The sequence below is a fragment of the Carassius carassius genome, chromosome 17 (assembly GCF_963082965.1).
Source record: "Carassius carassius chromosome 17, fCarCar2.1, whole genome shotgun sequence".
In the NCBI taxonomy this organism is placed as follows: domain Eukaryota; kingdom Metazoa; phylum Chordata; class Actinopteri; order Cypriniformes; family Cyprinidae; genus Carassius; species Carassius carassius.
In genome coordinates, this window is record NC_081771.1 from 28,537,781 (window position 1) to 28,565,544 (window position 27,764).

At 37.8% G+C, this 27,764-nt stretch overlaps 2 protein-coding genes across 9 annotated transcripts in view; one reads left to right on the forward strand and one right to left on the reverse strand.

Moving 5' to 3' along the window:
- LOC132161518 (paralemmin-3-like) overlaps positions 1 to 15,519 on the reverse strand; it is a 47,371-nt gene extending 31,852 nt beyond the window's left edge. For 2 of the 5 annotated variants that reach the window (XM_059571628.1, XM_059571627.1), the window contains exon 1: positions 15,443 to 15,519. In XM_059571628.1, the coding sequence (XP_059427611.1) occupies positions 15,443 to 15,504 (62 nt within the window). In that variant the 5' untranslated portion in view covers positions 15,505 to 15,519. The other 3 variants (XM_059571629.1, XM_059571631.1, XM_059571630.1) reach the window with 2 other exon arrangements.
- A 10,028-nt stretch (positions 15,520 to 25,547) lies between these two features.
- The window catches only part of LOC132161519 (phospholipid phosphatase-related protein type 5-like), a 49,354-nt gene continuing 47,137 nt past the window's right edge, over positions 25,548 to 27,764 (forward strand). For 2 of the 4 annotated variants that reach the window (XM_059571635.1, XM_059571632.1), the window contains exon 1: positions 25,549 to 25,749. The gene's annotated coding sequence lies outside the window, so the exon portion shown is untranslated. Of the gene's footprint in view, positions 25,750 to 27,764 lie in introns of all 4 variants that reach the window. The other 2 variants (XM_059571636.1, XM_059571633.1) reach the window with 2 other exon arrangements.

Below are 27,764 nucleotides of genomic sequence, written 5' to 3' on the forward strand. Positions count from 1 at the left end.
GCAAGACTAAAAATGTGTTGCAGGTTTCCAAAAAAAAAAAAAATTAACAATGTGTTAATTTTCAAGAATATTTAATTTTTATAATATAAAGAATATCATATTTTTTTACCCGGAACTTTATATAGATCCTGGTTCCTGCGGTGGAAACACACAGAGTACCAGCCCAAAGTTTCTAGTTCCTGGGTAAAGTTACAGCAGTGGAAATGTGGCTAATGACTTTTTAACCTGCAAGCACCCCTAGCACCTCACACCCATTTCAGGTCTTGCAGTCTCCATTAATGAGCTGATGAGTTGAATCAGGTGCGGTAGATAAGGGAGACACACAAAATGTGCAGTGCTGGGGGTGCTCCACTCCTCTGGGCTGAGTAAGGTTCAACTTTCTATGCATTTACTTCATAAGCAGAGCACTGGTTCATACTTCGGACTTTATTACTTCTCTGGGGGCAGCTCTTCCATGAGCATTGATTCACCCCGGCTGTTTTCTGCAGTCCGGCCCCATTTTGATTCTCCTCAGGCCAAAGACACCAAAATAGTGTTTGTAGAATTTGACCGTAGTACTGCAGAATACAGTGCTTTTGTGTATGTGAGTGCCTGTGTATGTCTTAGTGTTTAAGTGAGTGTGTGTGTGTGTGTGTTCACTGGGGGGAATGAGAGGAATCTGAAACGTTTAGTGTGGTGGTTGTAACAACGCTGCCAGGTCTTGATGAGTGACACTGTAAATGGGCAGCATATGAAAACACAGGATTCCAATGAAATCTGTGCATGAATCAAAACAGAATATGAATGTGTGAACGTGTGTGCATGTCACAAACAGTGCAAGACAGCCCTGGGGGCAGATTCCTAAAGGTGATATCACATGATAATATGTACGCCTGGAAACAATAGAAAGCGGAAACAATGTAACATTTTCTCACAGGTGCTGTATGTACTGTAAACCAAGTTCGGAAATGAACAGAGGCCTGGAGCAAAAATGGCATCAGAATGAACTCAAATGAATCAAATTCCTGATAAGGCGGCAAAAATCCATTACTTTTATATAAAGTTCTGTCCTAAACCTCTAGATGGCACAGGCTGATACAATCACATCATTATTCAGCATTAACAGCCAGTGATCTTGCAGTTCAACATTCAGATACTTGGCTAGTGTTTGCTGTAGTAGTTGCAGCGCACTTAAGAAACCCCCCACATTCCCCAGCTCCACCTGTATAGATCTGCTACAGGCTATTTCATGTATGGGGGATATTTCATGTATGTAACTATATTTGCAGCAGCTGTATTTCCGACATGCTCATAGCAACATGTCTCTGGATGTATTGGCAGTAGGAAGCATATTCTGTCAAGATCATTAACACATATTACATATATTACCATGTTAAACTTTCCAAGAGTTGTCATGGCAGAAATAAAGTAACTATAAAAATTTCCCTTTGAAAAGTAGGAAATCCAATGGGCAAATATTGCCCATTAATGGAAAAGCCCATTTCTGGCCCTGCTGTAAACTGTCCTCAGGTGCAACTTACAACGGCAATTGCAGTTTGAACGCATCAAAAAAGTACGTTAGAGTAATTTCTGTCACAAGCCAATTTCTTATAAATTGACTCTCTGGGCTTGAAACTTAAGTTTAACCACTGTTGTAATAACATTTCTTAAACTTCTCTAGGGAGGACCAGGGGTTGCTGGCCAGCAGTCAGCTAACTGTGTCGGCCTCCCTGGACGTCTCTCTTACTTGTTTGGGATGTTATTGAGCTGCACAGGGCTGCTAGAAATGGATTAATGGCCTCAATGGTCAACCTCCAAAGCTCTCCATCTGTAATATCCTCTGCATGGTTCCACACCCAGCCAAGATCTAAAGTAACTCATAACGACAATATGGGAAGTCGTGGCCTAGTGGTTAGCGAATCGGACTCACAATCGAAGGGTTGTGAGTTCGAGTCTCGGGCCGGCAGGAATTGTGGGTGGGGGGAGTGCATGTACAGTTCTCTTTCCACCCTCAGTACCACGACTTAGGTGCCCTTGAGCAAGGCATCGAACCCCCAACTGCTCCCCGGGCGCCGCAGCATAAATGGCTGCCCACTGCTCCGGGTGTGTGTTCACAGTGTGTGTGTGTGTTCACTGCTCTGTGTGTGTGCACTTCGGATGGGTTAAATGCAGAGCACAAATTCTGAGTATGGGTCACCATACTTGGCTGAATGTCACGTCACTTATATTGCACCTTCATAGAAGCTCAAAAACACGTTTTCAAACACTGTGGGGTTCAACCTTAACTAACCTTAAAATGGGAGGCATGGAGGAAGAAGGAGGGTGTGTGTATTGTATATGCAGTGCCTGCAGGACCGGCTCTTGTCCATGATCTAACCTGACAGTGTCATCAGACCAGCTGCTTTTTCTGATACTGTTTGGTTTAATGACACTCTCAGGCTGATTGCACACCCTCAGACCTCCCTCTGACCATTCACTGACTGTTTGATGCATATACTGCACACAAAAATACCAAAAGCCTTGTCAAATGGTCTACATCTGTTTTGCTGGCTTTTAACAATCTCTAGGAGTCGCGGTGTACAGATTTTATCAGGAAACAAAGTTAGTTTAAAGTTGCAAATTTTTTTTATTACTTTACTGGACTTGTTTTGTTAAAAAAGTGACTAAAATCTGCCAGTGCAGTAAGACTTCATTCAATTGATATAATTTACTCACTTTCACATTGTTTCAAATCTTCATGTTTTTCTTTCTTCTTCTGCTGAACACAAAATAATAAATTTTATTAAAGATTTTTGAAGAATGTTACAATTGTTTTTGCCCCCGCATTGGAGGTCAATAGAGACCAAAACAACATTTGCTCTTATTGACTGTTATATTAAGGGTAAACAACAGATTTTTCTAAATACATTTTCTGCAGAAGAAAAAAAAAAAACTTACAGCTTTGGAAAAATTTTAAAGGATGCAAATTTCGTCCAAAATTTTATTTTTGCATGATCTATCTGTTTAATATTGCATGCAGAGTCGATTCACAAAGTAGGTTTACCTTTTTTTTTTTTAACTGGAACATTAAACAAAATACTTAAGGATTGGATTTTATGCAGTGGTGTCTATTGCTGTTGGGCTGTTTGTGTTCAGTATGTAAATGACCTGAAATGTCATGGAAAAAGCAACAAATACAGCAGTTGGTGAAGTTCCAATAAAGACAGCCAGAAGTCTGATTTTGCGAGACTACTTGGATATTGTCAAAAGTACCTAAAGATTTTTGGGGGACGGCTGGTCATAGATTGGAAACTGGGTTCTTGCACAAACACTAAAACAAGACGAGTCAATAAGTCACACAGTGAGCCAACCATCAAGCTGGGATTCTCACCACTAAGTGTGTAGATGCTGCGAGTACTGCTATCCATCAGCTTAACAGGAGAGCCAGTGAGATCTGAACTTGAGATTTAACACTGCAAGAGTTTATTTCATGGTGGATTCCAGGTGTCAGATGGAATATTTCAAATATTCTGTGGCTTGCACTAGAATGTCTGAGCAAGCTTCGCTTAATCAATTTAGGATGTTTGTCAAAGAGTGCAGGAAATACTTGGATGCAAGAAAAAAAAAAGGAAATTAAGGCACATTAGGAAAGGTCAGCCTTGATCAAAATGCATAAGACGACAGATCAGCTAATTATAAACTGAAAAAGCTATCAAATCCTCTGATTCATAAGAGGATTTCATATTTAAACAGTGCAACCAAATGCGCTTTAACGTTGCCGCAAGTCTTCAAATCTCTAGCAGGTTCAGCAAAATGTCACCCTCTGGGCTTTCTATAATCTTCTGAAGCCATACAGGATACCTTCCCTCAAATTCACTATCAATTACCATCGAAGATTATCTTTAGAGACTTTGTTCTGCTCATTTTTTTGTACCAAGCCAAGCCACTAAGCTCTGTTTGAACAGCTTGAAACAAAAGCAGCCACGTGTGAGCAAAGGGCACAGATCGAGATGCGACTTCTGAGTCATGACAACCTGAGACAACCACAAGACACCACTGCAGGCACAGCATGCAACGTGCATGTGTATGTTAGCACCTTGTTACCATGACAAAACAGCTGTGAGGTATCTTTATTTTATTTATATTTATTAATAATAAAGGGCTTCATTATGTTTCCCTGATGCTCATATTTTTCAAGTCATTCTGCAAAGGAATGTCTCAAATATTTGTTATAGTACTAACACAATTGTGACTTTGAAGGGCGGAAAAAGAACTGTGTTGTACTTATTCCCCTCTTTCTAGGACACTTACACCCCCGCCCCCCCCCCCCCCCCCCCCACACACACACACATTACAGAGGAAGGGAAGAACCCGTGTCAAGGACAAAAATGTTAAGTGTTGCTTTCCCTTTTTCTCTCCCTCTCTCTCTGTACTGGTGGATTGCCCAGATTATGGTTTTTGGTCTGTTTTTAATTCAATCCTCTGTCTCGAAATCAAAAAACAGCTCCAAGCTATTTTTCTACCAAGCGTATTTTCAGTCAAATGTTTTTCTTGTTCTTTTTTTAATGATGCAATTAAACTGGAGATTTGAACAGTCTGAGGAGATTACATGAAACAGCTGCATCACTTTGTGCACTGAATTTTACTACTAAAATGTTTTTATTATTCACTAACCATCCGCAATCCAGTTTATACAGTCATCCTGACATATCCTGGCATTGGTATAATACTGCACAATGCAAATTTAAATCAAATCAATGTCATTATTTTCATGCAAACACATTTCCTTTCTGGTGTTCAATCGAAATATCGGCCGGAAAATGGCCCGAGCCAAGCCCGAATGGACTTGTCAGGCTTGCAGACCTCAACCTGGAATGCAGGTTGCTTAGAGGTCTTTGGTTAAATTATGTGGAAGTGCACACTTTGTCAAGTATAAACATGTTTCCTCTAAATTTCAATTGTTGACATGAAGAAAATTCTTCCAGAATGAAGTGAGCCGACTATGTAGGCAGCATTTTAAAGCATTATACTGCAGGCATGCTCATAATGCAAAAGATGTTACTCTAAAAGTTGACATGTTAATTCGGCAGCCCCCTTTATATTAACCAGCATCACATACAATTTTCACTAAGAAAGCGATCCCAGAGCACAGAGTTCAGTAAAAAAAAGTACTGATTTGTACCTGACAGATTCATTGTTAGCTTGGTGCTGAAAAAACAGCTTTGCATCACATAAATAAATTACATTTTTAAATGCATAAAAAAAAAACATTTTAAATTGAAATAATATTTCACAGTATTACTGTTTTTACTGCATTTTTGGTCAAATAAATGCAGTCTTGGTGAGCAAAAGAGAGTTCTTTCCAAAACATTATTATTGTTATTATGAAACATATTCTAAACTTTTGACCTACAGTGCAAGCATGAACACATCACTCATGTCAAATGTATGTGACTTGTACTGTATGTGAACATTGCATTATATATTCAGAGTGTAAAATCTTGAAGTTTACTAAGCAAATTCAAAGGTGGAAAAAATCAGGTAACCAAAAGACACCCAGATGGTGAGGCACCTGTTCTGACGGACCCTGACAGCACCTTGGGGCTTTGGGCATTAAAAAGCACATCACCTCTAGATGAATACAGCCGACATTCCACTTCTGCTGCACATCACCTAGATTCACAGGGAACAAACAGCTCTGAAACGGAGACCTAAGAGCATGAAAATGAATCTTTTAGTTATCAGTTAGTTAGAATCACTGTTGTGCCCATACTCAACCAGTTTATCTCTGATACATGTGCTTAGATGAAAGCAGTTTAACATTACAGTGTTAAAGTGAACTTCTGTTTCCGCAAAACTTTTCCAGAGATTTTCCTCTACCAACACAACCAGTAATATTGCAAAATTATAGTCTTGGCCCAAGACAGCGTGTCCACATACCAAAAGTTCCAATCTGATTGGCTAGATGCTATACAATTTCAGTCAAGGTGCACAAGACTTTATCTAGAGATGCACATATTTCAGCTCAAGAATGAAAAGTAAGACCATAATTACTTTCATTTCATGAGATGATAAATGATAAATGGCCAATATTAAAATGAAATACCATTTTAAATAAATAGAATCATTACATATAATGCATTATAAAAGTATTGGTAGTACTTTATTTTACAGTCCTGTTCCTCATATACATACTATGTACTTATTATAGTAATTACAATAACTACAGTATGTAATAAACCTATGAACCTACCCCATGTAGTTACCTTGTATTACCAGAACTTTCTTAGATAAATACACTGTAAGTACACTATAAGTACATGTTAGTACACATACTGTAAAATAAAGTGCAACCAAAGTATTTAATGCATTAATTATGAATTGTAATGCATCTTACAATGCACTGTATGATTCCATGAATAAGTGTAACCACAGTTATAATACATTCTAATACTTATCCCCTTTGGAAAGAATAATGCATTAAAACACTACAAAACCAATTTCAGATGTAACAAGGAATGCATTTTGTCTATTGTTAAAATTATTTATGAAAAAATATAATGCATATTGTACATTACGAATACTTTTATAATGCATTACACATTTCTTTATATATAGGTTTATTATAAATAAGCATTCAAATATAAAAATTATAAATACTTATTAAAAGTTAACAAGTGAGGCATAATAAAATTACAATGTACAATTTAAAAACAAAATACTGATTTTGAGATTTGCTAACAATTAATTTTAATAGTGCTATTAAATTCATGTTTTAAAGATATTTTTTACTTCAACTGAGCATTAGATTATAGCATAGGTAATCTAAATATAATCTAAAAAATATGGTAAACAGACACCTACAAATATCTAATACTGACTAATACAATAAATTAAAAAAAAAAAAAAAAAGACTAAAAACACCAAATATTGTGCATTAAGCAATATGGCACCAATATATCGCCATTCTTATCACTTTGCAAATAAGGTAAGTAATTTGAAGTTTTTAAATGTCAATTACAGAGTCCTTGACCAGAATGCTACAATGTGGTTCTGCAATATTTGTTATGCAATGTCAGAAGTCTGACTATCCAAAACCAGCCGTATTATGACATCTCAGGTCAAATACGGATTTTAAACACAATAACCTTCAGCAGACTGTGAGGGTGTACTCACACTAGCCAGTTTGAACCGTGCCCGAGTGCGTTTGACCACCAAAGCGCGGTTCGTTTGACTAGTGTGAGTGCTCCGTACCGTGCCCGGGCGCAGCTCGATTAGCCGGCCCTGGCCCGCTTGGAAGAGGTGGGCCAGAGCACGGTTCAGTTGGACTCGGGCGCGGTTCGCATGCAGTGTGAGCGCTAACCGTGCTGGAGCACGGAACAGGACGCGTGGCGTCACGGTTTTGCGGCGCTCCAAAAGTGCAGCTGCAAAGTCCTTGCTGCACTTTAGCTGGTACCTTGCAAACCTCCTCATACGAGCAGCACGATTAAGTTACGTGAAAATTTTCGCGCCACTAGGCGACACATCTGTTTAACAACAGGCTGTGAGAGGGCTGTGGACCAAACGACAATTATCCACAAAGAAAACAGAGCGATGAACTCTATTGTGTTCAGAGAGCGCCGCTCTTCCTGTTTATCCCGAAACCGTCGCGCACCATAATGACGTAAGCGTGCTCCGGCACGAATGCTGAAACCCTCCTATGTGAGTGCAGGCCAGAGGGGGAGTGGGGAGGGGGGACAATCGTACTCGGGCCCGGTTCATGGCAACCGTGCCTAGTGCGAGTACACCCTGAATCTATACATAAAGATAAGTTACTAATACCATTATCTATCTGATATTCATCCGAGCTTGTTTTAAGCTCCAGTAGGGCTGGGCGATATGGAACAAAAAATATATCTCGATATATTTTGCTATATCTCGATATACGATATATATCTCGATATCTTTACAGGAAAAATAACCCCCCAAAACTACTGCAAAAACAAATATTACATGTTTAGGGCCCTATGAAATGTTTTATTTTTTTCTTCACCATATGTTTTATTGTTACCTTATTCTGTGTTTTAGCATGTGTAATTATTTAAATGCATAAAAACAACTTAATTTGTTAAATGTTTTTCTTAAAATAGCCTTATGTGAAATGTTTTTTGCCCTCTGAAATTCTGTGTATTTACATTTTTCTGGTTATCAAATGAAGGCATAAAACATTCATTTAATTTATCTTTTAATTATTGAAAATTAAGCAAACTTTATTTTTTGGTAAACAGGGAATTTACTATTAAAAATAAAACATGGAAGAAATGTTGTGTGATTAATCCTTAAATTATTTTCGTTTCATTTTAATAGCAGTAGTAGGTTATGTACATTCTGCTGAACAACAGTAATAGATTTCTGGCAAATACTTTTATTTTGACGGGTTTACCTTTACAGTTCTGTGTATGTGATACTACAGTCTATGATGTGATATGACGCAAGTTTTACTCAAATCAAACGGTCAAATGCTCATGAAGTGACTCTCAGAGCAGTTCTGGAGATGTTCTTCATGTGTTCACATCCTCATTTAGTGAGACGACAGAAGCTGAAATCACCGGAGGATCACGCGCTTCAGTGTGTGTAACGTTAATGAATGAAGCCGCGCTTCTGCGCCATTCATTAACACAGACAAGCAGAAGATGCAGGATTCATATTTAAATAGACTTTTCCGGCTTAATATTTACAGATATTATTATTATTATTATTATTATTATTATATGTTATATATTATTAATTCATTCAAAATTTGAAAAATTCCGTGACATTCCACGTTAAACTGTAAATTCCGTTTTAAAGACTGGATTCCGCGGTTCCGTCCGCGTTTTCTGCATCGCGGTATCTCCATGTAATTTTTTTTTTTTGACTAGTTCTGTAGCCTCCGGGCTGGTTGCGGATGACGCCATGTTCAACGCAAGGGGAGGGAGAACAAAAGCAAGGAGGCAGGGGCGAGCACAGCACAGAGAAGACAAACAAGCAAAGTGGCGGAATCAGAATTAAATATAAACAATATATCGATAATCCATATCGTGGATTCGGTCAAATTCGTGCATTATCGTCAAAATCCATATCGTGTTTAAAAAATATCTTGATATATTTTAAATATGGAGATATCGCCCACCCCTAAGCTCCAGTGTCAAATATTCATTTTGACTTTATTGAACAGAAACTCAGTAAGTCACGGTCAATGATTAAACATCTCTTTCCCCAACGGGATCTCAAAGCACACTTTCCCTCCTGCACTTTCACATTGAATCATTTCAGGATATTCCACCAGATATTCTTGTGATCACGGCAGGCAGGCAAAGTGACATGTAACGGCATGTTGCTGTTTGGGATTAGTGATTTTCTTAAACCGGTTTAGGGAAGAATGTGAGACCAGCCTAATCCTGCCTAAACCAAATGCACTGATTTCCATCAGCATACAGGGAACATGTCAATAAACTTTGCCAAACGTAATTATTGACCTTCCTCACATACTTGTGTCCACTTATAGATGGCCTTGCTTCATTTAAGCAGCTGAATTCCTGCACTTAGAAATACGGTTAAGACTAAGTGTGCACCTACTTTGTGGAATTTGTGCAAACCCAACTATGCACTTGACATACTGCACTCAATTAAGTAATAATTACGTAGTCCATTGGTATCATCTATGGAACATTTCCGAAGTGATTAAGCAACACTTAAGACCTTATGAATTAAATGCTCATATCCATCTGCTCTGCCAATCCAATCAAACGCTGTAATGAGCTGGTAAGTGTGGAAAATTACAACGAAGATAAAAATACACTTCTCCCCTTTATGAGTGTTTAAAGTGAACATGAAATCAGAACTGATCTTATTTACTTTCTAAGTGTTCCCTGTTTTATAGTCAATGATTTATCAGTGCATGTTATGCCAAAGAAGAAAATGTTTGTCTTTGTACCCTTACTGTGACTTCAAGCTGATGTCACAGGATATTGGTTAATGTTAACCAAAGTAATGTTAACCAATAAATCTGTGCTGGGCTACTAGATAATGTAGCCTTTTTAAATCACAATGATTATGGCAATAATATTAAAAAGAAAAAGCCTTTTCAAACTATGTAGCATTTTAGAAGAAAAAAATTTAATCAATCAATTCCTGATGGATAAAATCAATTTCAGCCTTTTATTTTCCCTGAATATCCATCCTACTGAAACAAACAACCCAAAGTCACATCTGAAATGTGTGTGTGGATAGTACATGTGTTGCTCTGCTCTATTTATATGTTAAATATGAACTTTTTCAGTCTATTAAAAACATATCTTCTCTTTAGAACCAAAAGCAATGAGTCATTGTTTTGTGTCTAATGTTTAACACACATATGCTTCTCCGCTGCCCTTGAGTAAGCTTTAGCAAAGACAAATCAACCAACAACACAAAGTGTCACTCAAAATATGATTATACAGTGTTGAGAAAACAAGGACTTGTTTTAAGACCTCTCCAGCATGTTTGAAGTTCTTTCCTGATTTTCCTAAAGTAACATAAACCTGTTTTACTCTTCCGGTTGAATCTCACGAAGTGCTGCCTCAGACATATTTTCACACCAGACTTTAAAGCAAAAATATGAAATTATATTTTTGAGACCAGTAAGATTTCTCTGCATTGTGACATTGTGAAACCGAGGCACATTTTCTCTCCCAATTCTCATTACTGCAGTGCCAAAAACTCATGAGTGTTATGTTAATTAGCATAAATTAAATTCAGAGCGACAGATACCATCATGATGAAAAAAAATATGCAAAAAGTTTTTTTCAAAATATTATGTTGTAATTAAATAATCATGTTTAACTGCATATACCACATTTCTACAATGTGTTACCTAAAATGGATTTTGCATGATGCTGCATTCATATGCACGCTGTCGGCCAGCAAAACAAACACAAAATGGTACCCTCAAAAAAATTAAATAATATATCATTATTTTATTGCATTGCAGTAATGAGAACGAATGAGATGTTTTTTGCATTATGGTGGGGTACTGCAAAGTTCTCCTTGACAACACTGGCTTATTATGCCTAATGGCTAAATCCACTTTACAGGGTAATTGACATCAAACTACACAGCGTTTTAAAAGACTTTACAACACCGTATTCGTAAACGTGGATGTGTAAAATGTGAGACAACATCTCATAGAGATCTCCTGCAAGTCTTTGTAGCATGTCAACAAGGTAATCGGGATAAAGAGGTGGTATAAAGTTCAGGAAACATTGACAGGATTCCACATACAAGTCAAAAGAGCAGCTGAGGTGATCAACTAAGCAGATAATTAGTGTGGAAATAGTTGACAAGAGAAAATAGTTTCCTGGCATGAAAAAGATAAGATAAGTCAAGTTTTAAGATACTGAACAAATCAGCAGACAATGTCAATATCTATAGAAAATGAAGCATGCAAACAGCATTTCACAGCACTAAATTAGAGCATTTTAAGCATGTCTTAAACAGCACCAGCTGAATATAAATCATACACCGCTATTCATAAATAATTACAAGCATCCCTATCTACCCTTCATGCAGGCAGTGGAAATTAATCAGGTAGCGTTCAAACAGCAAGGCTGCTTTCAAAATATTCATAGTTTGCATTACTAATTCCCAGCTCCATACGGCAGAGATGACAGAAGAGCTGTGACCTCATATCCTTCATGCTCTGCAGGGTATCTGAGCATCTGCTAGGTTTAAAGCCTTTCATGAGGCGTATTCATCATTCATGCATTAAATTGTAGAATTCAAGACCGTGTCTTTTGATCGGTCTCTGATAGGTCACTTTATGGTTTAGTATTTGATTGGTATGGTCAAACCCTGGAGAAGGTTGTCTAAATGTGGTTGGGTTCTCTTAATCTTAAGATGCCCAGCATGTTCCTGTAGATCTATAGTACCTACCCGCAGAGTTCATTTCAAACCCTGACCAAACACATGTAATTATCAAATGCTCCTGAAAATCTTAATAAGTTGGTTCAGCCATGTTTGATCAGTGCTGAAGCTGAACTTTACAGGAAGATAGATCTCCAGGAACAGGACTGGGTATCCCGGTCTTAACCAGTTATAGGTTTTCAGTGGCTGATGCTTACACTGATATCCAGGGCCATAACCACAAACATTAGTGAGGACATGCAATTATAAATATGGTGTTTCAATTACCAATTCTTAAACCATTATGTTTGGTCTTCTCATAGTATCTGGTTGCATCATTGACAACATACAGAAACCAAAGTTGCCACTGGCTGAAATAACACTGATTACGCAGCTAAACATAACAAATCAGTCTTGACATTTACAGAAAACAAGGTTGTTGTTTTTTTGAAAAATGCACAAAAGCTTTCTTGTGAAAGTGACATACAGCCAAGTATGGTGACCCATACTCAGAATTCGTGCTCTGCATTTAACCCATCCAAAGTGCACACACACACAGCAGTGAACACACACCTGGAGCAGTGGGCAGCCATTTATGCTGATTCACCCGGAGAGCAGTTGGGGGTTTGGTGCCTTGCTCAAGGGCACCTCAGTCATGGTATTGCCGGCCCGAGACTTGAACCCACAACCTTAGGGTTAGGAGTCAAACTCTCTAACCACTAAGCCACGGCTTCCCAGAAACTGAGGTCAAGAGACTCATTGGAGACTGACACCTGGTGGGAGGGGCGAGAGAGAGCGAGAGAGAGAGCCAAAGAGCATGCCCAACGTGGGGCTCGAAACCACAACCCTGAGATTAAGTGTCTCATGCTCTAACGACTGACATTAATAGGTTTTCTTCAATTGTGCACATTAATATGTTTTCTTCAAATGTCACTAGAGGTTTCATACATTTTTCACAATATTTACTCAAACGTTACTAGCAATTTCGGTTATCATTTAACAAAATTATTAACAGAGGAGTCACTCTTTGTCCAAGCAGGTATGTTTATTGGCTGATGAGATAATTCCCAGTATCTCAAATGACCAATTGTTGTACAACTGTTTGGTCTCAATATATCAGTCTATCAATACTTTAACCAAAGGCTGCATCAGAAGGACTGTGATAAGTTTACTGTAACGCACTTTTAGAAAAAAATACTTCATAACATTCTATTATCGAACTACACAAAGTTGTGGTCACGTTGGATCCAATTCACCAAGATTTACTAATAAAACTAACACAGCACAGAGCAGAACCTCTGGGCAACTGAGCCCACTAGTAAAAATAGACAGAGACACTCAGTAAACTTCAGATTTAATACGTGCAGGCCATTGAGAAGGGTGTGCTAGCTTCCCAAGGCCCAGCAGCTTCTATTATATGAGATAATAAGCTCTGAGTGAGTCAGTCCAGTGGAGATGTGATGGTATTCCACTGCATATTTTCACAATGAAATTAAGATGGGATTCAGTTTGATTTGAGCTCGCCTTCATCTTTTACCTCCACCGAGAAGGTATTATGAAGGAAGACTGTAAACATACTGAAATAAACTATCTCAGTTATCTCAGTCAACGACATGAGGGTGAGTTATTAATGACATCATTTTAATATCTGGGTGAACTAACCCTTTAACAACTATTGCATTTGTGTACAATAAAAAATTAGCAGTGTGATGTCGTTGCATTGTCCTCCTGTGGTTTTCCACGGTGGTTTGCCATCAAAAGTAAACACGTCTCCAACAGCTAGCCAACTCTTTAGCCAGCAGGATGCTGTGAAACGGTCCAAGCGCACACTGAGAGATGAGTACTAAGACAGCAGCAAAGGATAATAGGGGAAATACTCAGTGTAAAATTACACACTGAGCAACAGCGTCTTTGGCCTCAGGCTGTTGTGCAAAGAGGTTCTCTGGAAGCCTGCATGTATAAACAACAATTTAGCATCCAAACAGAAATGCATATAATAGCACGACACAGTTCTCAAAGTAGATCTGATCACGCCATCCCATGTGATAAAAAGAAACAAAACTTTTAAACTCTTAGTCAGGTTACCTCCAGAGATTTCTGGGTTATTTTTTTTTCTGATTGTGCTGACAGTGAACCTTTGGGGTGCATTTAGATTGATTGTAGCCTTCTCTCATCTCTCTTAAATTATCCTGGCAAACATACAAGATCAACGCCTACAGACCAACGAGAGGAACCCAAAGAACTGGAACATCTCACCAGCAGCCCTCCATCTTAATGTGCATATTACAGATTTCACACCAATAAACATAAACCCCATATCAGTCTTGTTTTGTTAGGGTTTGGATGTGCCACTTTATTAAATGACTATGCAGAACTACTTAATTTTATACACTCTTAAAAATAAAGGTTCCTAAAAGTGGTTTTCACAGCAAATGTCATGCAAGAAGCAATTTGGGTTACCAAGAACTTGGCACATCAAGTTATACCAAGCCATGTGAGATTTTAACTTTAATTACTTTTGAACCCCTTAAAACAGCCAGAACAACAATCATCTCAATGACAGCAGTGTCTAAAAAATGTGCCTTTGAACACTTTAGTAGTTTTACTGTAGCAAGAATAGTAAGGACTGAGGCATAGTAATAAAACTGTGGTAAATATTTGTGTTACGTGACACTGTCAAGCCAGGTTTCAAAGCAGTTGCCTAACCGATATGCAACTGGCCAAAATTAAATAAATAAAGTAATTGAGAGGACTCCTGTATGATTGTGCATCTCAAGGTCAGTAAGTCTCTCTCTCTCTCTCTCGCTCTCTCTCTCTACATGTCATAGGCTACATTTTGTCCATGTCATGCAGAGACACGTTTTGTATTTAGTAGTTTTTGCTTAATGGTTAACTTACACCCCTTGACATTTTAAGAACCATACAAAAATACACTTCTATAAAATGGTATAAATACCGTTTTTCAAAAACTTATGAAACAGACACGAATACAAATATTACATTTATAAAATCTTAAAACAATTGTAAACTAAATTTAAGATCCGTAAACCGCGCATTAAACGGATGTAAGTTACTTTTCATAGCCTAACGTTAGTACGCAGTACGTGCGCGAAGAAAATCATGCTAATAAAAACGCTACCTGTTGGCTAAGCAACAAACAAATAACCCCCTCAAGAGTTTTAAAACATCCTTACCTGATAAACTGGCCCGTATGTCCTTCTGAATAGGTAATGTAATGTTTATATACAAACAAGCGGAAAGCGGAACTAATATAGTTCAAATGTAGGCAAGAGTTTGCATCGAATGTCTCATCGCCTAATGGACGAAACTTCAGCGTGTCTTCTGCTGGAAGAACAAAACACCTGAGGAGCTTCGCCAAGAGCAAAGGAACGATTTATATCTTCAATTCAATGTTTAAAACCGGTTAGTTCAAAACTGCTGCCAAGCGATGTACAAAACGCCGTTATGATGACATAAAGTAGAAGAAACGATATTCAAATATCCTCTGCAAACTTTGTGCCTCTCCCACCACGACGCACTTCAAGCGTTTCATGCACAGAATGAAAGCGCGGTTTCTGGTTACCTGACTCTTGTCTCTTCCTGTTTACGAGGCCAAACCCCTTTTTCTCTCTTAATAAAACTCATCGGCTTGCTTATATTAGTTTTTTTAGACTTGTTAAAAATTAACTGCTCATGTGGTGTACTATGAAGTTAAGCAACTGCTGATCCATTTATCTGCTGAAGAAAGAGGCGCTTCTAATGTCTAACTTACTGTATATTATTTTAAATTACCTGTTATAAATGGAAGAGAGCTGTAATTCAAATGTTTTCATGCTGTGTCTAGACAAGGAGAAGCAGGCTTTTCCTAAAGTGGAAATATTTCTGTTTTTGCATTTGTATTTTGCTTATTTTGTATTTTATTTATTTATTAATTTGTCATTTTATTGTAAAAACACACACATTTCTATTTTAAATTTTCTTAGTTACATGTAATTATTTTATTTTTATTGTCATCTGAACCTCTTTCATATAACTAACATATTTACTTGAAATCCCCCTGAGATTTAAAAATAAATATTTTAATAATAATAAAATTTTCTTGTTCACAGTTCTCTGACATGGATAATTGTCACATGACATGCAGGTAATCATATATTTCATGTTTTAATTAGATTTCACATTTGTATTAATTTAAATGTTTTATGATTTAATTAATTATTAGTTTTTCATTAAACTCATTGACTCCCTTTAGTTCCTTTACAAAACACAGTTTGGGAAACCTTGATGTAATCCAATGTTTAATGCACTTCATGTTGCTGAAATCAATATTGTATCTGGAAGGAATTGAAAAGTCAATTTAAAATTTTACGCAAAATGCGATATTTGCAGAGTTATTAGGCCATGTTTTTTCCCTTTTTTTCAAACCAGCGACAAACGCCAGTTTCCCTTTTTTGAAGAATATATCCTCTCAACCAATCCTATTCCACGCACTCTAGACAGTAATTGCGCTGCTTTGAATGCACCCCAGCATCCTAGTTTTCCTCATCTACTTTGTATTTGTGATCAACAAACAAGGGCTGCATGATAAATCGCATGTGATTGCCAGTAAAGATGATTCTGTGATTAATAGTACTTTTAAATCTCCATCACGTGCTTTCAGATGGAAATTATTCAGTTGCATTTACAGTTTTTGCCCCTTGCTTGAACACTATAGACCCATACTTAGACTAAAGTAACACAACTTGAAGCTTTTGTTACCATACCTCAAACACATGTACCCATACCTTAAACAAAAGCGCTGCTTTGCACTCTAGTTGCAATTCTGCAACACACTTACTCCTTTATGCAACACACTTGGTCCTGCATACTTCACTCTATTTCATACATAAGGCACTTCGTTCAAAAATGAAATCTCAGAGTGCTGTTTGGAAAACACATGTATCCAAAATACAGTACACATCGGGTAATTGCTACCACTCAAATACACAACTGAAGGCACTTACTTGCAAAACTGAACACCAATCAGCCAGCTACAAAAAGCCCTCAGTTTAGCCATTTCAAGAACTTTGCAAGCATGGATGGAGGGAGAGCAAGAGGAAGAGGAAGAGGAGGAAGGGGAAGAGGAGGAGGAGGAGGAAGAGGAGGTCGAAGAGGCCATGCACGGACCCCTATTTCTGATGATATAAGAGCAACTTTGGTGGACCATGTCTTCAACCATGGCCTGACTGTGAGGGAAGCTGGGCAGAGAGTCCACCCACACACCCGCATGTCTCTTCTGCAGGCAATGGAACAGACCTGTGATGACATTCAGGTGACAGCAATCCATGGATGGTTTCGACATGCAAGGGGATATTTTCCCCTGTGCCTAGCGGGAGAAGACATTGCTTGTGATGTCGATGAGGCCAACAGACGGCGGGATCCATGAGCCCACGAATGCACAATTGCCATGATTTTCTGTGTTTACAGTATAGTGTTTTTTATATTATTTTATTTGTTTTGCTTTATCTGAATTCATCTTACTGCAATGTACAGTGCTTTTTTGGTTGTTTGAAAATGTGCCTCCTGAAAATATGACTTCTGAATAAACAGTGAAAATCAAAGAATGCAATGTTTTATATAAAGTAGACTAGTGTGTTCCCCCTGATCTGAAAGTGTATGCATATGATGCAAGTATGTGTCCTTTTGTCATCAGAGTTACATTTTGACAAAGGAATGTTAGTTTGTGATATTAGAGTTTCAATTTGACACAGATGTGAATGGTATATTTCCCAGTGTTGTGTCATGTTTACTTGTGTGCAGAGTTTTGGCACAATGAGCGAATTTTTGCAAAATGTGTTCAAGCAACAGGCAAAAACTGTAATACACAGAGCTGTAGATCACCGACAAGCTACGCAATATCGCATTTATTAGATGAATCGCATTTAATTATGAATGCAATATTGCACAGCTTGTCATTGTTAGTGCTTTTGTTAATGCCATATATGTTTTTGTTAATTTGGCACATAACAATAGTCAAGTAAATTAATGTAATGTCAAAGATGAATGCACTTTTGGAAGTAGGATGTAAGGGAAATGTCATTTTGGAATTTCTGTGGTCTAATGTGATATTGTTGTTCATGTTATTGTTCATGATGACATTTTCTTTTATTGCTGTAATTAATTTATAGCATTAACAAGATGACCCGCTAAATTCATTTGGGAAGAGATGACTGATGAATGTATTTTTAGTCATGTGGATCAACTTACTATGTTGTGTATTTTCATAACTTTCATATTGATTCAAAGGATTTATTGCATTTTGAGAAGAAGAAAAAAAGTATCATGGATTTATTGCATTTTGGAAAAAAACAAAACCTTTTATAATAAATCTTTAAAAATCAAAACCTGGATTAGAATGTTTAATATTATTATAACCTAAAGATGCTATGTGAAAGTTTGGAACAGAAAATAGTGATTATGATCTTGCCACTTTCTTGGTAAAGAAAACACATTTTATTCAAATTAATCAAAAGGGATTAACTGCGTTTTGGAATCATACTCTTAACATATATATACAGTAGTCAATATATAAGTATATATGTATATATATATATATATATATATATATATGTGTGTGTGTGTGTGTGTGTACAGCTTTTCATTTCACTAGATATTAATGGCCTGGAGTGGTGTGGATAACTTGTGGATTATTGTGATGTTTTCATCAGCTGTTTGGACTCTCATTCTGAAAACACCCACTCACTGCAGAGTATTCACTGGTGAGCAAGTGATGGAATGCTAAATGTGTCCACATCTGTTCCAATGAAGAAACAAACTCATCTCAATCTTGGATCTCCTGAGGGTGAGTAAAATGTACTGCAAATTTTCATTTTTGGATTTTCAGAGTTTTAGACTGTATGTTTAATATTCTTGTCTGTTCCAAATCTTTTTTTTTTTTTTTAATATATAAATTAACCATGGCTGTCCAAAATTCCACAGCCATTTCCTTGAAATTGACTTGGCCACTGTCCACATGACATAAATCAGGGTGTGTAAGTTTAGGGCGACCTACTTTGAATCTCTGCTGCAATGCTCTTGAGGATCCCTATTGAGAGTCCTGGATAGGGTGAAACCTGTGATATACGTGTAAGATTTGTGCCACTTCCACAGCATGGCAAGAGTTTCAGCCTCCTGTCATCAATTCAATTCTCCTTCTGTTTTCAGTGTTTATCATCTGATAAAGATTGAATGGAAGGAGTAAAATGATAGCACAAAGTAGTTAAAGTTGTATGATAAATAAAAGTGGCTGCTTTCAAATCTACAGGCAGCAAGGAGAAAACAGTTGTAGAACATAAAACACTTTTACACTGTAGTACACATATTTAGTTATGGTGGTCTGTTTTATTGTTAAAATCCAAGAATTATTTGAGCATTTTTTTAAACACATTTCTTCTAAACAGCCTGAACAGAGCTTTTTGTGCCAACTTTATTCTGTTTCAAAATCTAGTTGTAAACACGGGTACCGTCTGGCCTCCTTGCACTTCCATTTTTATTGTTTCCAACTTTGCATTCTGTTGTTTTTATTAACATTTTCCTTTTTTTTCTTGGAGTAGAGCAATGGTTCAGCGGGCCAACTATGTGTTGCTACCTAATTGACCCACCAATTAGTGCAGTAAATTCCCAGGACGTGTGCAAAGGACAAGTTCAGATGCACAAATGTGATTTAGGGTGGAAATTGTGGGCTGCGTAAGCATGGTGCAATTGAACTCTTTTGATTGAGTTTGATTGAACTCAATTGAGCTCAATTCACAGCTGATAGCAATTTCAAAAAATTGCTGGTATCGTGTTGCTCAAACTAGTAATAATAATAATAATAATAATAATAATAATAATGCATTTTATTTAAGGCGCCTTTCAAACCACTCAAGGTCACCGTACAACAAGTAACAACAGTAACAATATTAAAACAGAAAATAACAGCAAATAACAATGTCAATAAAAAACAGCAATAATAATAAATAAATAAGAAAGAATAAAAATACTGGACTTGAGTGCACAAAGTAATGATAGAAGATAAACAGTTCTGAATAAATGAGTTTTACGTTTGACTTTAAATTGAGCTAAAGAGTCTGAATTACGGATGTTGACTGGGAGAGAATTCCAAAGACGAGGAGAAACACGACTAAAGGCCCTATGGCCTATGGTGGTTAGGCGAGCTGAAGGTGTATGGAGGAGACCCAGTGAAGAGGAACGGAGAGTTCGAGAACGGGTGTAGGGATGTAAGAGGTCTGAAAGGTAAGGTGGAGCAAGGTTATGAAGAGATTTGTATGTGAGGAGGAGAATTTTAAATTCAATCTGAAAGTTGATAGGAAGCCAATGTAGCTGTTGAAGTGATGGGGTGATGTGTTCAATAGGTGAAGTCCGGGTTATGATACTAGCTGCAGCATTCTGAATCAGCTGGAGTTTAAGAAGAGATTTGTGTGGTAGACCAGATAATAGAGAGTTACAATAATCAATGTGGGAGGTGACAAGCGAATGAACAAGAATAGAGGAACTATGCGGAGTGAGAAATGGATGGAGGCGAGCAATATTGCGGAGATAAAAATAACAAGACCTGGTTATGTTATTAATGTGAGCATCAAATGATAGGGTACTGTTTAAGATGAACCCCAAATTCCTAGCCTGGCGGGAGGGAGAAATGGAAGAACCATCAATGGATAATGAAAAACTGCATGACTTAGAGAGAGTAGAATTAGTACCAATGAGGAGTACTTCAGTTCTACTGGCATTAAGTTTGAGGAAATTGGCAGAAAACCAAACATTCATTTCATGAAGGCAGTTGGGAAGACAGGTGGGAGGGAGAATGGAATCAGGGTTTGTAGAAATGTAAAGCTGAGTATCATCGGCGTAACAGTGAAATTTAATACCGAATTTTGAAAAGATATTGCAGAGTGGGAGAAGGTAAATTAGGAACAATAGGGGGCCTAGGACAGAGCCTTGGGGGACACCACAGCTAACAGGAGAAGGTTGGGAATGAAATTTCTTTAGTTGTACAAACTGTGTGTGGTTTGAAAGGTATGAAGTAAACCAGGCATAAGGAATACCAGTGATACCAATGCCAGATAGTCGATGCAAGAGAATACTGTGTGAAATTGTGTCAAAAACTGAACTCAAGTCAAGTAGAACAAGAGTAGATAACAACCCTTCCAGACATGTGGAAGAATTAGATTTATAAATTAACTGAGAAATTTCTTCTTCAGATGGCAAGTTGAAAGAAGAAAGGAAGAGGAGGGGCAAATTAATTGAGGCACTGTGTGATGAACTACAGTAAGGGGTAGCCAAAGAGGCCAATTGTTGGTGGACGGTAGTTATTTTGTCATTGAAGAAAGACATATATTTATCACATTGAGCAGTGCAGTACAGGTGTGCGGGAAGTGTGTCAGGAGGTTTCAGAATACGATTAACAGTTGAATACAGTGCTTTAGTATTACCATCTCCAGACTCAATTAAATGTGAATAGAAAACATTTTTGGCAGCATAAAGAGCATCTTTGTAAAGATGAACATGTTCACTATACAGCTCTCTACTGTATGTATCATAAGACCAGTTCGTTTGTAAAGGCGTTCCAAACGCCGGCCTCTGGTTTTGAGCTGGCGAAGTTCAGGAGTGAACCAGGGCGCAGAATGGGTGAATGATACAGTCCGAGTTTTAAGAGGTGCAAGAGCATTAAGGACCTGCTGTAGTTCAAAGTTGTAAAAGGAGACCAAATTTTCAGGAGAAGTGAGCTGGTCACTGAGTGGAAAATCAGCAATTGCGGCAGTCAGAACAGAAGGGTCGATCTTTTTTATATTCCGAAATGACATCAAACGTTGTTGTTTGGATTTAGAGAGTGTAACATCAGCATTAAAGGAAAGCAATTTATGATCAGATATGGGTATTACATCTGCAGTACAGTCCCGAGGTGTGACACCTGAACAGCAGATGAGGTCCAGAGTGTGGCCTTTAGAGTGAGTTGGAAAGTTCACATATTGTTGGAGACCAAAACTGTCTAAGCAAGAATTGAAATCCATTGTGAGTGTGTTACTGTGTGTTACTAGTTACATTTTCATGCAACCATAATATTTTAGGAACTGGATTGACACCATTATCTGATGAAAAAGCCCCCCCCCCCCCCCCAGGATATAAGCAATGCACATGTCAATGAATATGTGAATCATATTGTGGACTTCTCGTTTCATATAATCAACTTTCAGAATCTGAAATTTAGGTTGGATTCATTTAGATTTGATGAAAATTAGTGCATGTTAACATAATGAAAGTAAGTGGTGTCCAGTGTTGGTTTGGACCAAGCGGCAACCTCCCGCTTTCTCTTGTGAAGCCAACAAGAAGTGACTTAAACTGTAATTCATCAATTGGCCGCTAGAGGCTGGCTTCAAAAAGGTGTCAATCCCATAGACTCCCCATGCTAAAATGCCCAACTTTACAGCAGGAAAAATTAGGACAATTGTGAGGGGGGTGAAGTTTTTTGTTTTTTTTTACTCATCCTTTTCAAATATATTAAGCTTCAAAGTTTTGTACACTTGATTGACAGGTGGATTGCCGCTGCTGTCACCACCATCAAGCTAGGTGGGCATGGTTTCAGCAACCAGCTCCCACCTTTTTGCCCATTTTAGATTATCCAGGAGTGATGCGAAGTGACGCACTGTCAAAATGGCGATGGTCAGCTCCGGCTACTCCGCTCCATGTTTTTCATACAGTCTATGGATTGGACCTAGTCTCAGCCTCAGATGTCACGCATGGACCATTGGCTAAATGTATGATGCATATGGGACACAAAAATGGAAACAATTCAGGAGTGTCGAAGTCGTCATCGGATTGGTTGAATTCTACAGGATTTCCGAGAGTCGTGAATGTCGCGTTCTTTAAAGGTCCCGTTCTTTGTGATCCCATGTTTCAAACTTTAGTGTGTAATGTTGTTGTTAGAGTATAAATAATATCTGTAAAATTCTAAAGCTCAAAGTTCAATGCCAAGTGAAATATTTTATTTAACAGAATTTACCAACATCCAAAGACCAGTTTGGACTACATCCCTCTAATTCCTGCAGTAATGACGTCACTAGAACCATTTTTCTCGCTCACGAGTCATTACCTGGCTCAGCTCCGTGTTCATCTTCAGTTCTCTCTTCACAGCAGTTCAGTCAGTGTACTGTTTAAGTACACGAATTACTCCGGGATATTGGTTTGAACTCAGAGGGAGTGTCAGCCACATTAAACAAGTTAACAGCTTTAGTCATTTGTGGATTAATGCTTATTGGAAACGCGAACCATTTAAAATGATTCAGTTCGATTTGGTGAACTGGTTAAAAAAGATCCGGTTACATCGAATGATTCGTGTGCGAACCGGATATGACAAACTGCTTTGTTTTGAACTCTCTCACAACAGACATGGAAGAGAAGACAATGCTGAATAAAGTCGTAGTTTTTGCTATTTTTGGACCAAAATGTATTTTCGATGTTTCAAAATATTCTAACTGACCCTCTGATGTCACATGGACTACTTTGATGATGTTTTTCTTACCTTTCTGGACATGGACAGAATACCATATACACAGTTTCAATGGAGGGACTGAGAGCTCTCGGACTAAATCTAAAATATCTTAAACTCTGTTCCGAAGATGAACGGAGGTCTTACTGGTTTGGAACGACATGAGGGTGAGTTATGAATGACATAATTTAGATTTTTGGGTGAACTATCCCTTTAATGTTCTGCATGGAAACAAAGATACCGTGGCACCAAACCCCTTCACGAAAGAAGAAAGCCGTGTTTACAACTGTGACGACAAGTGCTTATCAGGATCAACTAAACGCTGGTAAAAGTAATGTTAAATATTTAAAGTTTGTGGCATAGAATTTTTAAAATATGTAAGACAGTTTTACACAACAGTCTGTTATTGTGGCGACATTTCCACGCCTCAAAACGTGACAATGAACGAAAATGAACTGTGATTGGTTGTTTGACATGTCGGTCAAATGGTCTCATGGGCGGGGCTTGGCCAATGAAGGCTGCAATGAATTCCAGACCTTTAGTCTGAAGACTAGTTTGGACCCAATAATTTCATTGTATGGACAAAAAAATGTATTCAAAATATATTCCTTTATGTTCTGCATAAGAAAGAAAGACATAAAATGACAAGAGTTTTAAATTCTGGGTTATGATGCAGCTCACTAGGTTTTAGACAGGGCATATTATTAAAGGGTTAGTTTACCCAAAAATGTAAATTATGTCATTAATGACCTCATGTCGTTCCAAACCCATAAGACCTCCGTTCATCTACGGAACACAGTTTAAGATATTTAAGATTTAGTCCAAGAGAACGCACTCACAACAGACCCTGAACAGAAGACAATGCTGAACTATTTGTTTCCCACCAGCACAATACAACAACATTTGCTCAACCTTGAGTTTGGGACGAGACTTCCTGTCTGTCCAGCCAATGGCTGATATGGGAAGTGTTCAGGAAACCGTGATTTAATTCACTTTGGTGCCACAAGTGGCATAGAAACCACACACGTCTTTCAATGTATTTAATGTGATTATAACCAAATGTATGTATATTTTTGGTAAGTCAGTAAGCAATCTTGTTATTTGGTTGAGATTTTACATTGATAGCTTAGATTTAAAGGAATTAGCTTAACATATTCTCTTCATGCATTTTAAAGCATTGGTCTGCTTTGTTTAGTTTGGTTACTGATGACCCGAAGCATTGCAATTTTCGCATAGATCGTCCAAGGGATCCGTCGATGTTAAAGTCTGTAAGGGAACGTCTCTCTCGTGAGGCATGGTGCCCGAGTTTCCATGGGAACTGCAAATCTACCTCCCGCCCTACATGTAGACCTTGTGATATTTTTTAACAATGTCATGCAGCAGAACTAGCTCAATAAAAGCAGTGGGTTGATCATTGTCCCCTCCCTCTCTCTGTTTTTTATTATTCGCATGCATTTATTCCCAGCTTTTCTGTTTCATCTTTTTTTATTTATCCAGCTACTTAATACACCCACAGCACATGCAAACACATTAAATGTCATACAGAAATTTGTATTTATGTCAAATATCCTATACTTTTAAAAGTTTTTTTAAACTGTAAGGCTCTAAACATCAATAAATATTGATGATAATGTATTTATCTAATGCTTTATAATGCTTAAAGCTTTGGTTGATTCATGTTAATACTTGTTACTGTTATGTTTTAACTCTATAATAGGGAGCAACTTTTAAGTCCTATAACGAGACATTTTACATGATCTGACCTCTAAAATATATTTTTGTAGTGGAAACCAGTTAATTTAATCTTACCACCTGAAGAAATGTTTTTCATCAGGTTACATTACATTTTTACATGGACACCCAAAGCAATGCAGATTAGTTTTCATGATTTTTTTTGTGAAAATAACAGCCATTTAATGGTTCTTCTTCATTGCATTTTGTCCCAGCATCCTTTGTTTGCTTTTTCCTCTCACTGTTTTTTGCTCCATTTCATCTATAATTCCCTCTCAGACCTTTATTCTATAATCGATTCTTAATGAATCAGCTTGATCTTTGCTCTTTAATGCTGGGACATCAGTCCAGCTTATTCACATTACATCTCTTAATGTGGAGAGGGGTGGCACTGATGCCACTGTCAATGTGTGTGTGCCGAGAGAGGGAAACAGAGTGAGAGCAGGAGAGAGAAGAGAGAGCGAGAAGCGTGGCAGTATGCCTCTGGTGAAGAGACAGCCGTTTACACGCAGAGAGCTGAGTTAAGCAGGTGCTGCTGTTTCATTCACACACTTCCAAAAGCACTTGTGTTCACATCCAACCAGAATGGCTGTAATATAGCACCTTTACTTCCATCACTGCTACAACCATTAGAGGTAAGCACTTTCTCTCTCGCACACACTCTCACTCTTGCTGATGTGTTTATAATGGTGAATGTGGGCTGTGGGCAGGCATTTGGGTGGCTCAATAAGCCGGTTGTAATGGATTTAATGCCTTTGAATGTGAATGCAACAGAGGCGGTACTAGATCAAGGCTGTTGCAGGGAGAAACTGTGTTCAGGGTCTGACCCACATCAGGGAGTCGTAGCGCAGTAGAACTGTGTGTCGCACAGAAAGACTTTGTCTTTTCCTCTGAACAAAAGTGACAGTGATGTAAATGTAAAGTTTTGTAACTTACTCAGCAGTGCATGCTGTGCTTTTTTATATTAATTTGTACACACTTAAAAATAAAGGTATTTTACTAGCATCTATGGTTAAGTGAAGAACCTTTAACATCAATGGAAACTTTCCATTCCTCTTTATAGAGGAATATGTTCAAGAGGAAAACAGGCTTCTTTTAGGAACTGTTCACTGAAAGGTTCTTCTATGGCACTGCTATGAAATCACTTTTTGGAACCTTTATTTACAAGAATGTGCTGGAGTCAGCTAAATATATGTTTACAGTTATAACTGTGTTTTAGGGCAGGTATTACTTTGGCAATTGTATACTTGCGTTGTTTTGCCAAGATCTGCAGTATGCAATGATGAATACTGCCTGTTAGTACTGCATAAGCGCACTGTGTGTGTGTGTGTGTGTGTGTGTGTGTGTGTGTAAACCCCGAAGCCCTAATGTAATCAGAATGTTATCAGAATGCTTCATCCCCTAAATTTGAGTGTCTGCCTCAGACGGCACACCCACGTCCCACCCGCAGCCTGTCCACTGGCCATCTGATCCATATTGCACATAAAACTTAAAAGCACAATGCAAAGAACAGTATCAGATTGAAATAATCAACTGAAAACTACATTAACAAACTCATCCTAAACTTGTAATAAATATTAAAAACTTAAAGAACCCACACTTGTTAAGTTGTTGCCATGTAGCTCAAACAACATAGCATGGTGTTAACAATGCCATGGTCATGGTTCAAATCCCAGGGAAAGCTGATCAAATGTGTACCTTGAATGCAATGTCAGTCGCTTTGGATAAAAGCATTTATCTAATGAGTGTATGTTTTTGTACACCACTAGAAATATACAGTGCATGTTGTGCAAGAGCTACTTTAATGGCCCAGGTTCAATGCATGCTGAAGAAAGTCAATTACCCTTAATACATCAACTAAAACTGCAACTCTGTGCCAATAGATGTATAACAGGAGCAGGATCCCATCTGGTTCCAATAAAATTCATGATTTCATTGGCTTTATTAGCTTGACCTCAATGCACCGTATCTTATATGGCAGCTTGAACTCAAGTTTGCACTATTGGTGATAAAGATAAACACCTGCTACAGTGATAACTTTTGTGATATATATATATATATATATATATATATATATATATATATATATATATATATATATATATATATACATACATACATACATATATACATTACAGACCAAAAGTTTGGACACACCTTCTCATTCATAGAGTTTTCTTTATTTTCATGACTATGAAAATTGTAGATTCACACTGAAGGCATCAAAACTATGAATTAACACATGTGGAATTATATATGGAATTATATACATAAAAAAAAAGTGTGAAACAACTGAAAATATGTCATATTCTAGGTTCTTCAAAGTAGCCACCTTTTGCTTTGATTACTGCTTTGCACACTCTTGGCATTCTCTTGATGAGCTTCAAGAGGTAGTCACCTGAAATGGTCTTCCAACAGTCTTGAAGGAGTTCCCCGAGAGATGCTTAGCACTTGTTGGCCCTTTTGCCTTCTGTCTGCGGTCCAGCTCACCCCTAAACCATCTCGATTGGGTTCAGGTCCGGTGACTGTGGAGGCCAGGTCATCTGGCGCAGCACCCCATCACTCTCCTTCTTGGTCAAATAGCCCTTGATGCCTTCAGTGTGATTCTACTATTTTCATAGTCATGAAAATAAAGAAAACTCTTTGAATG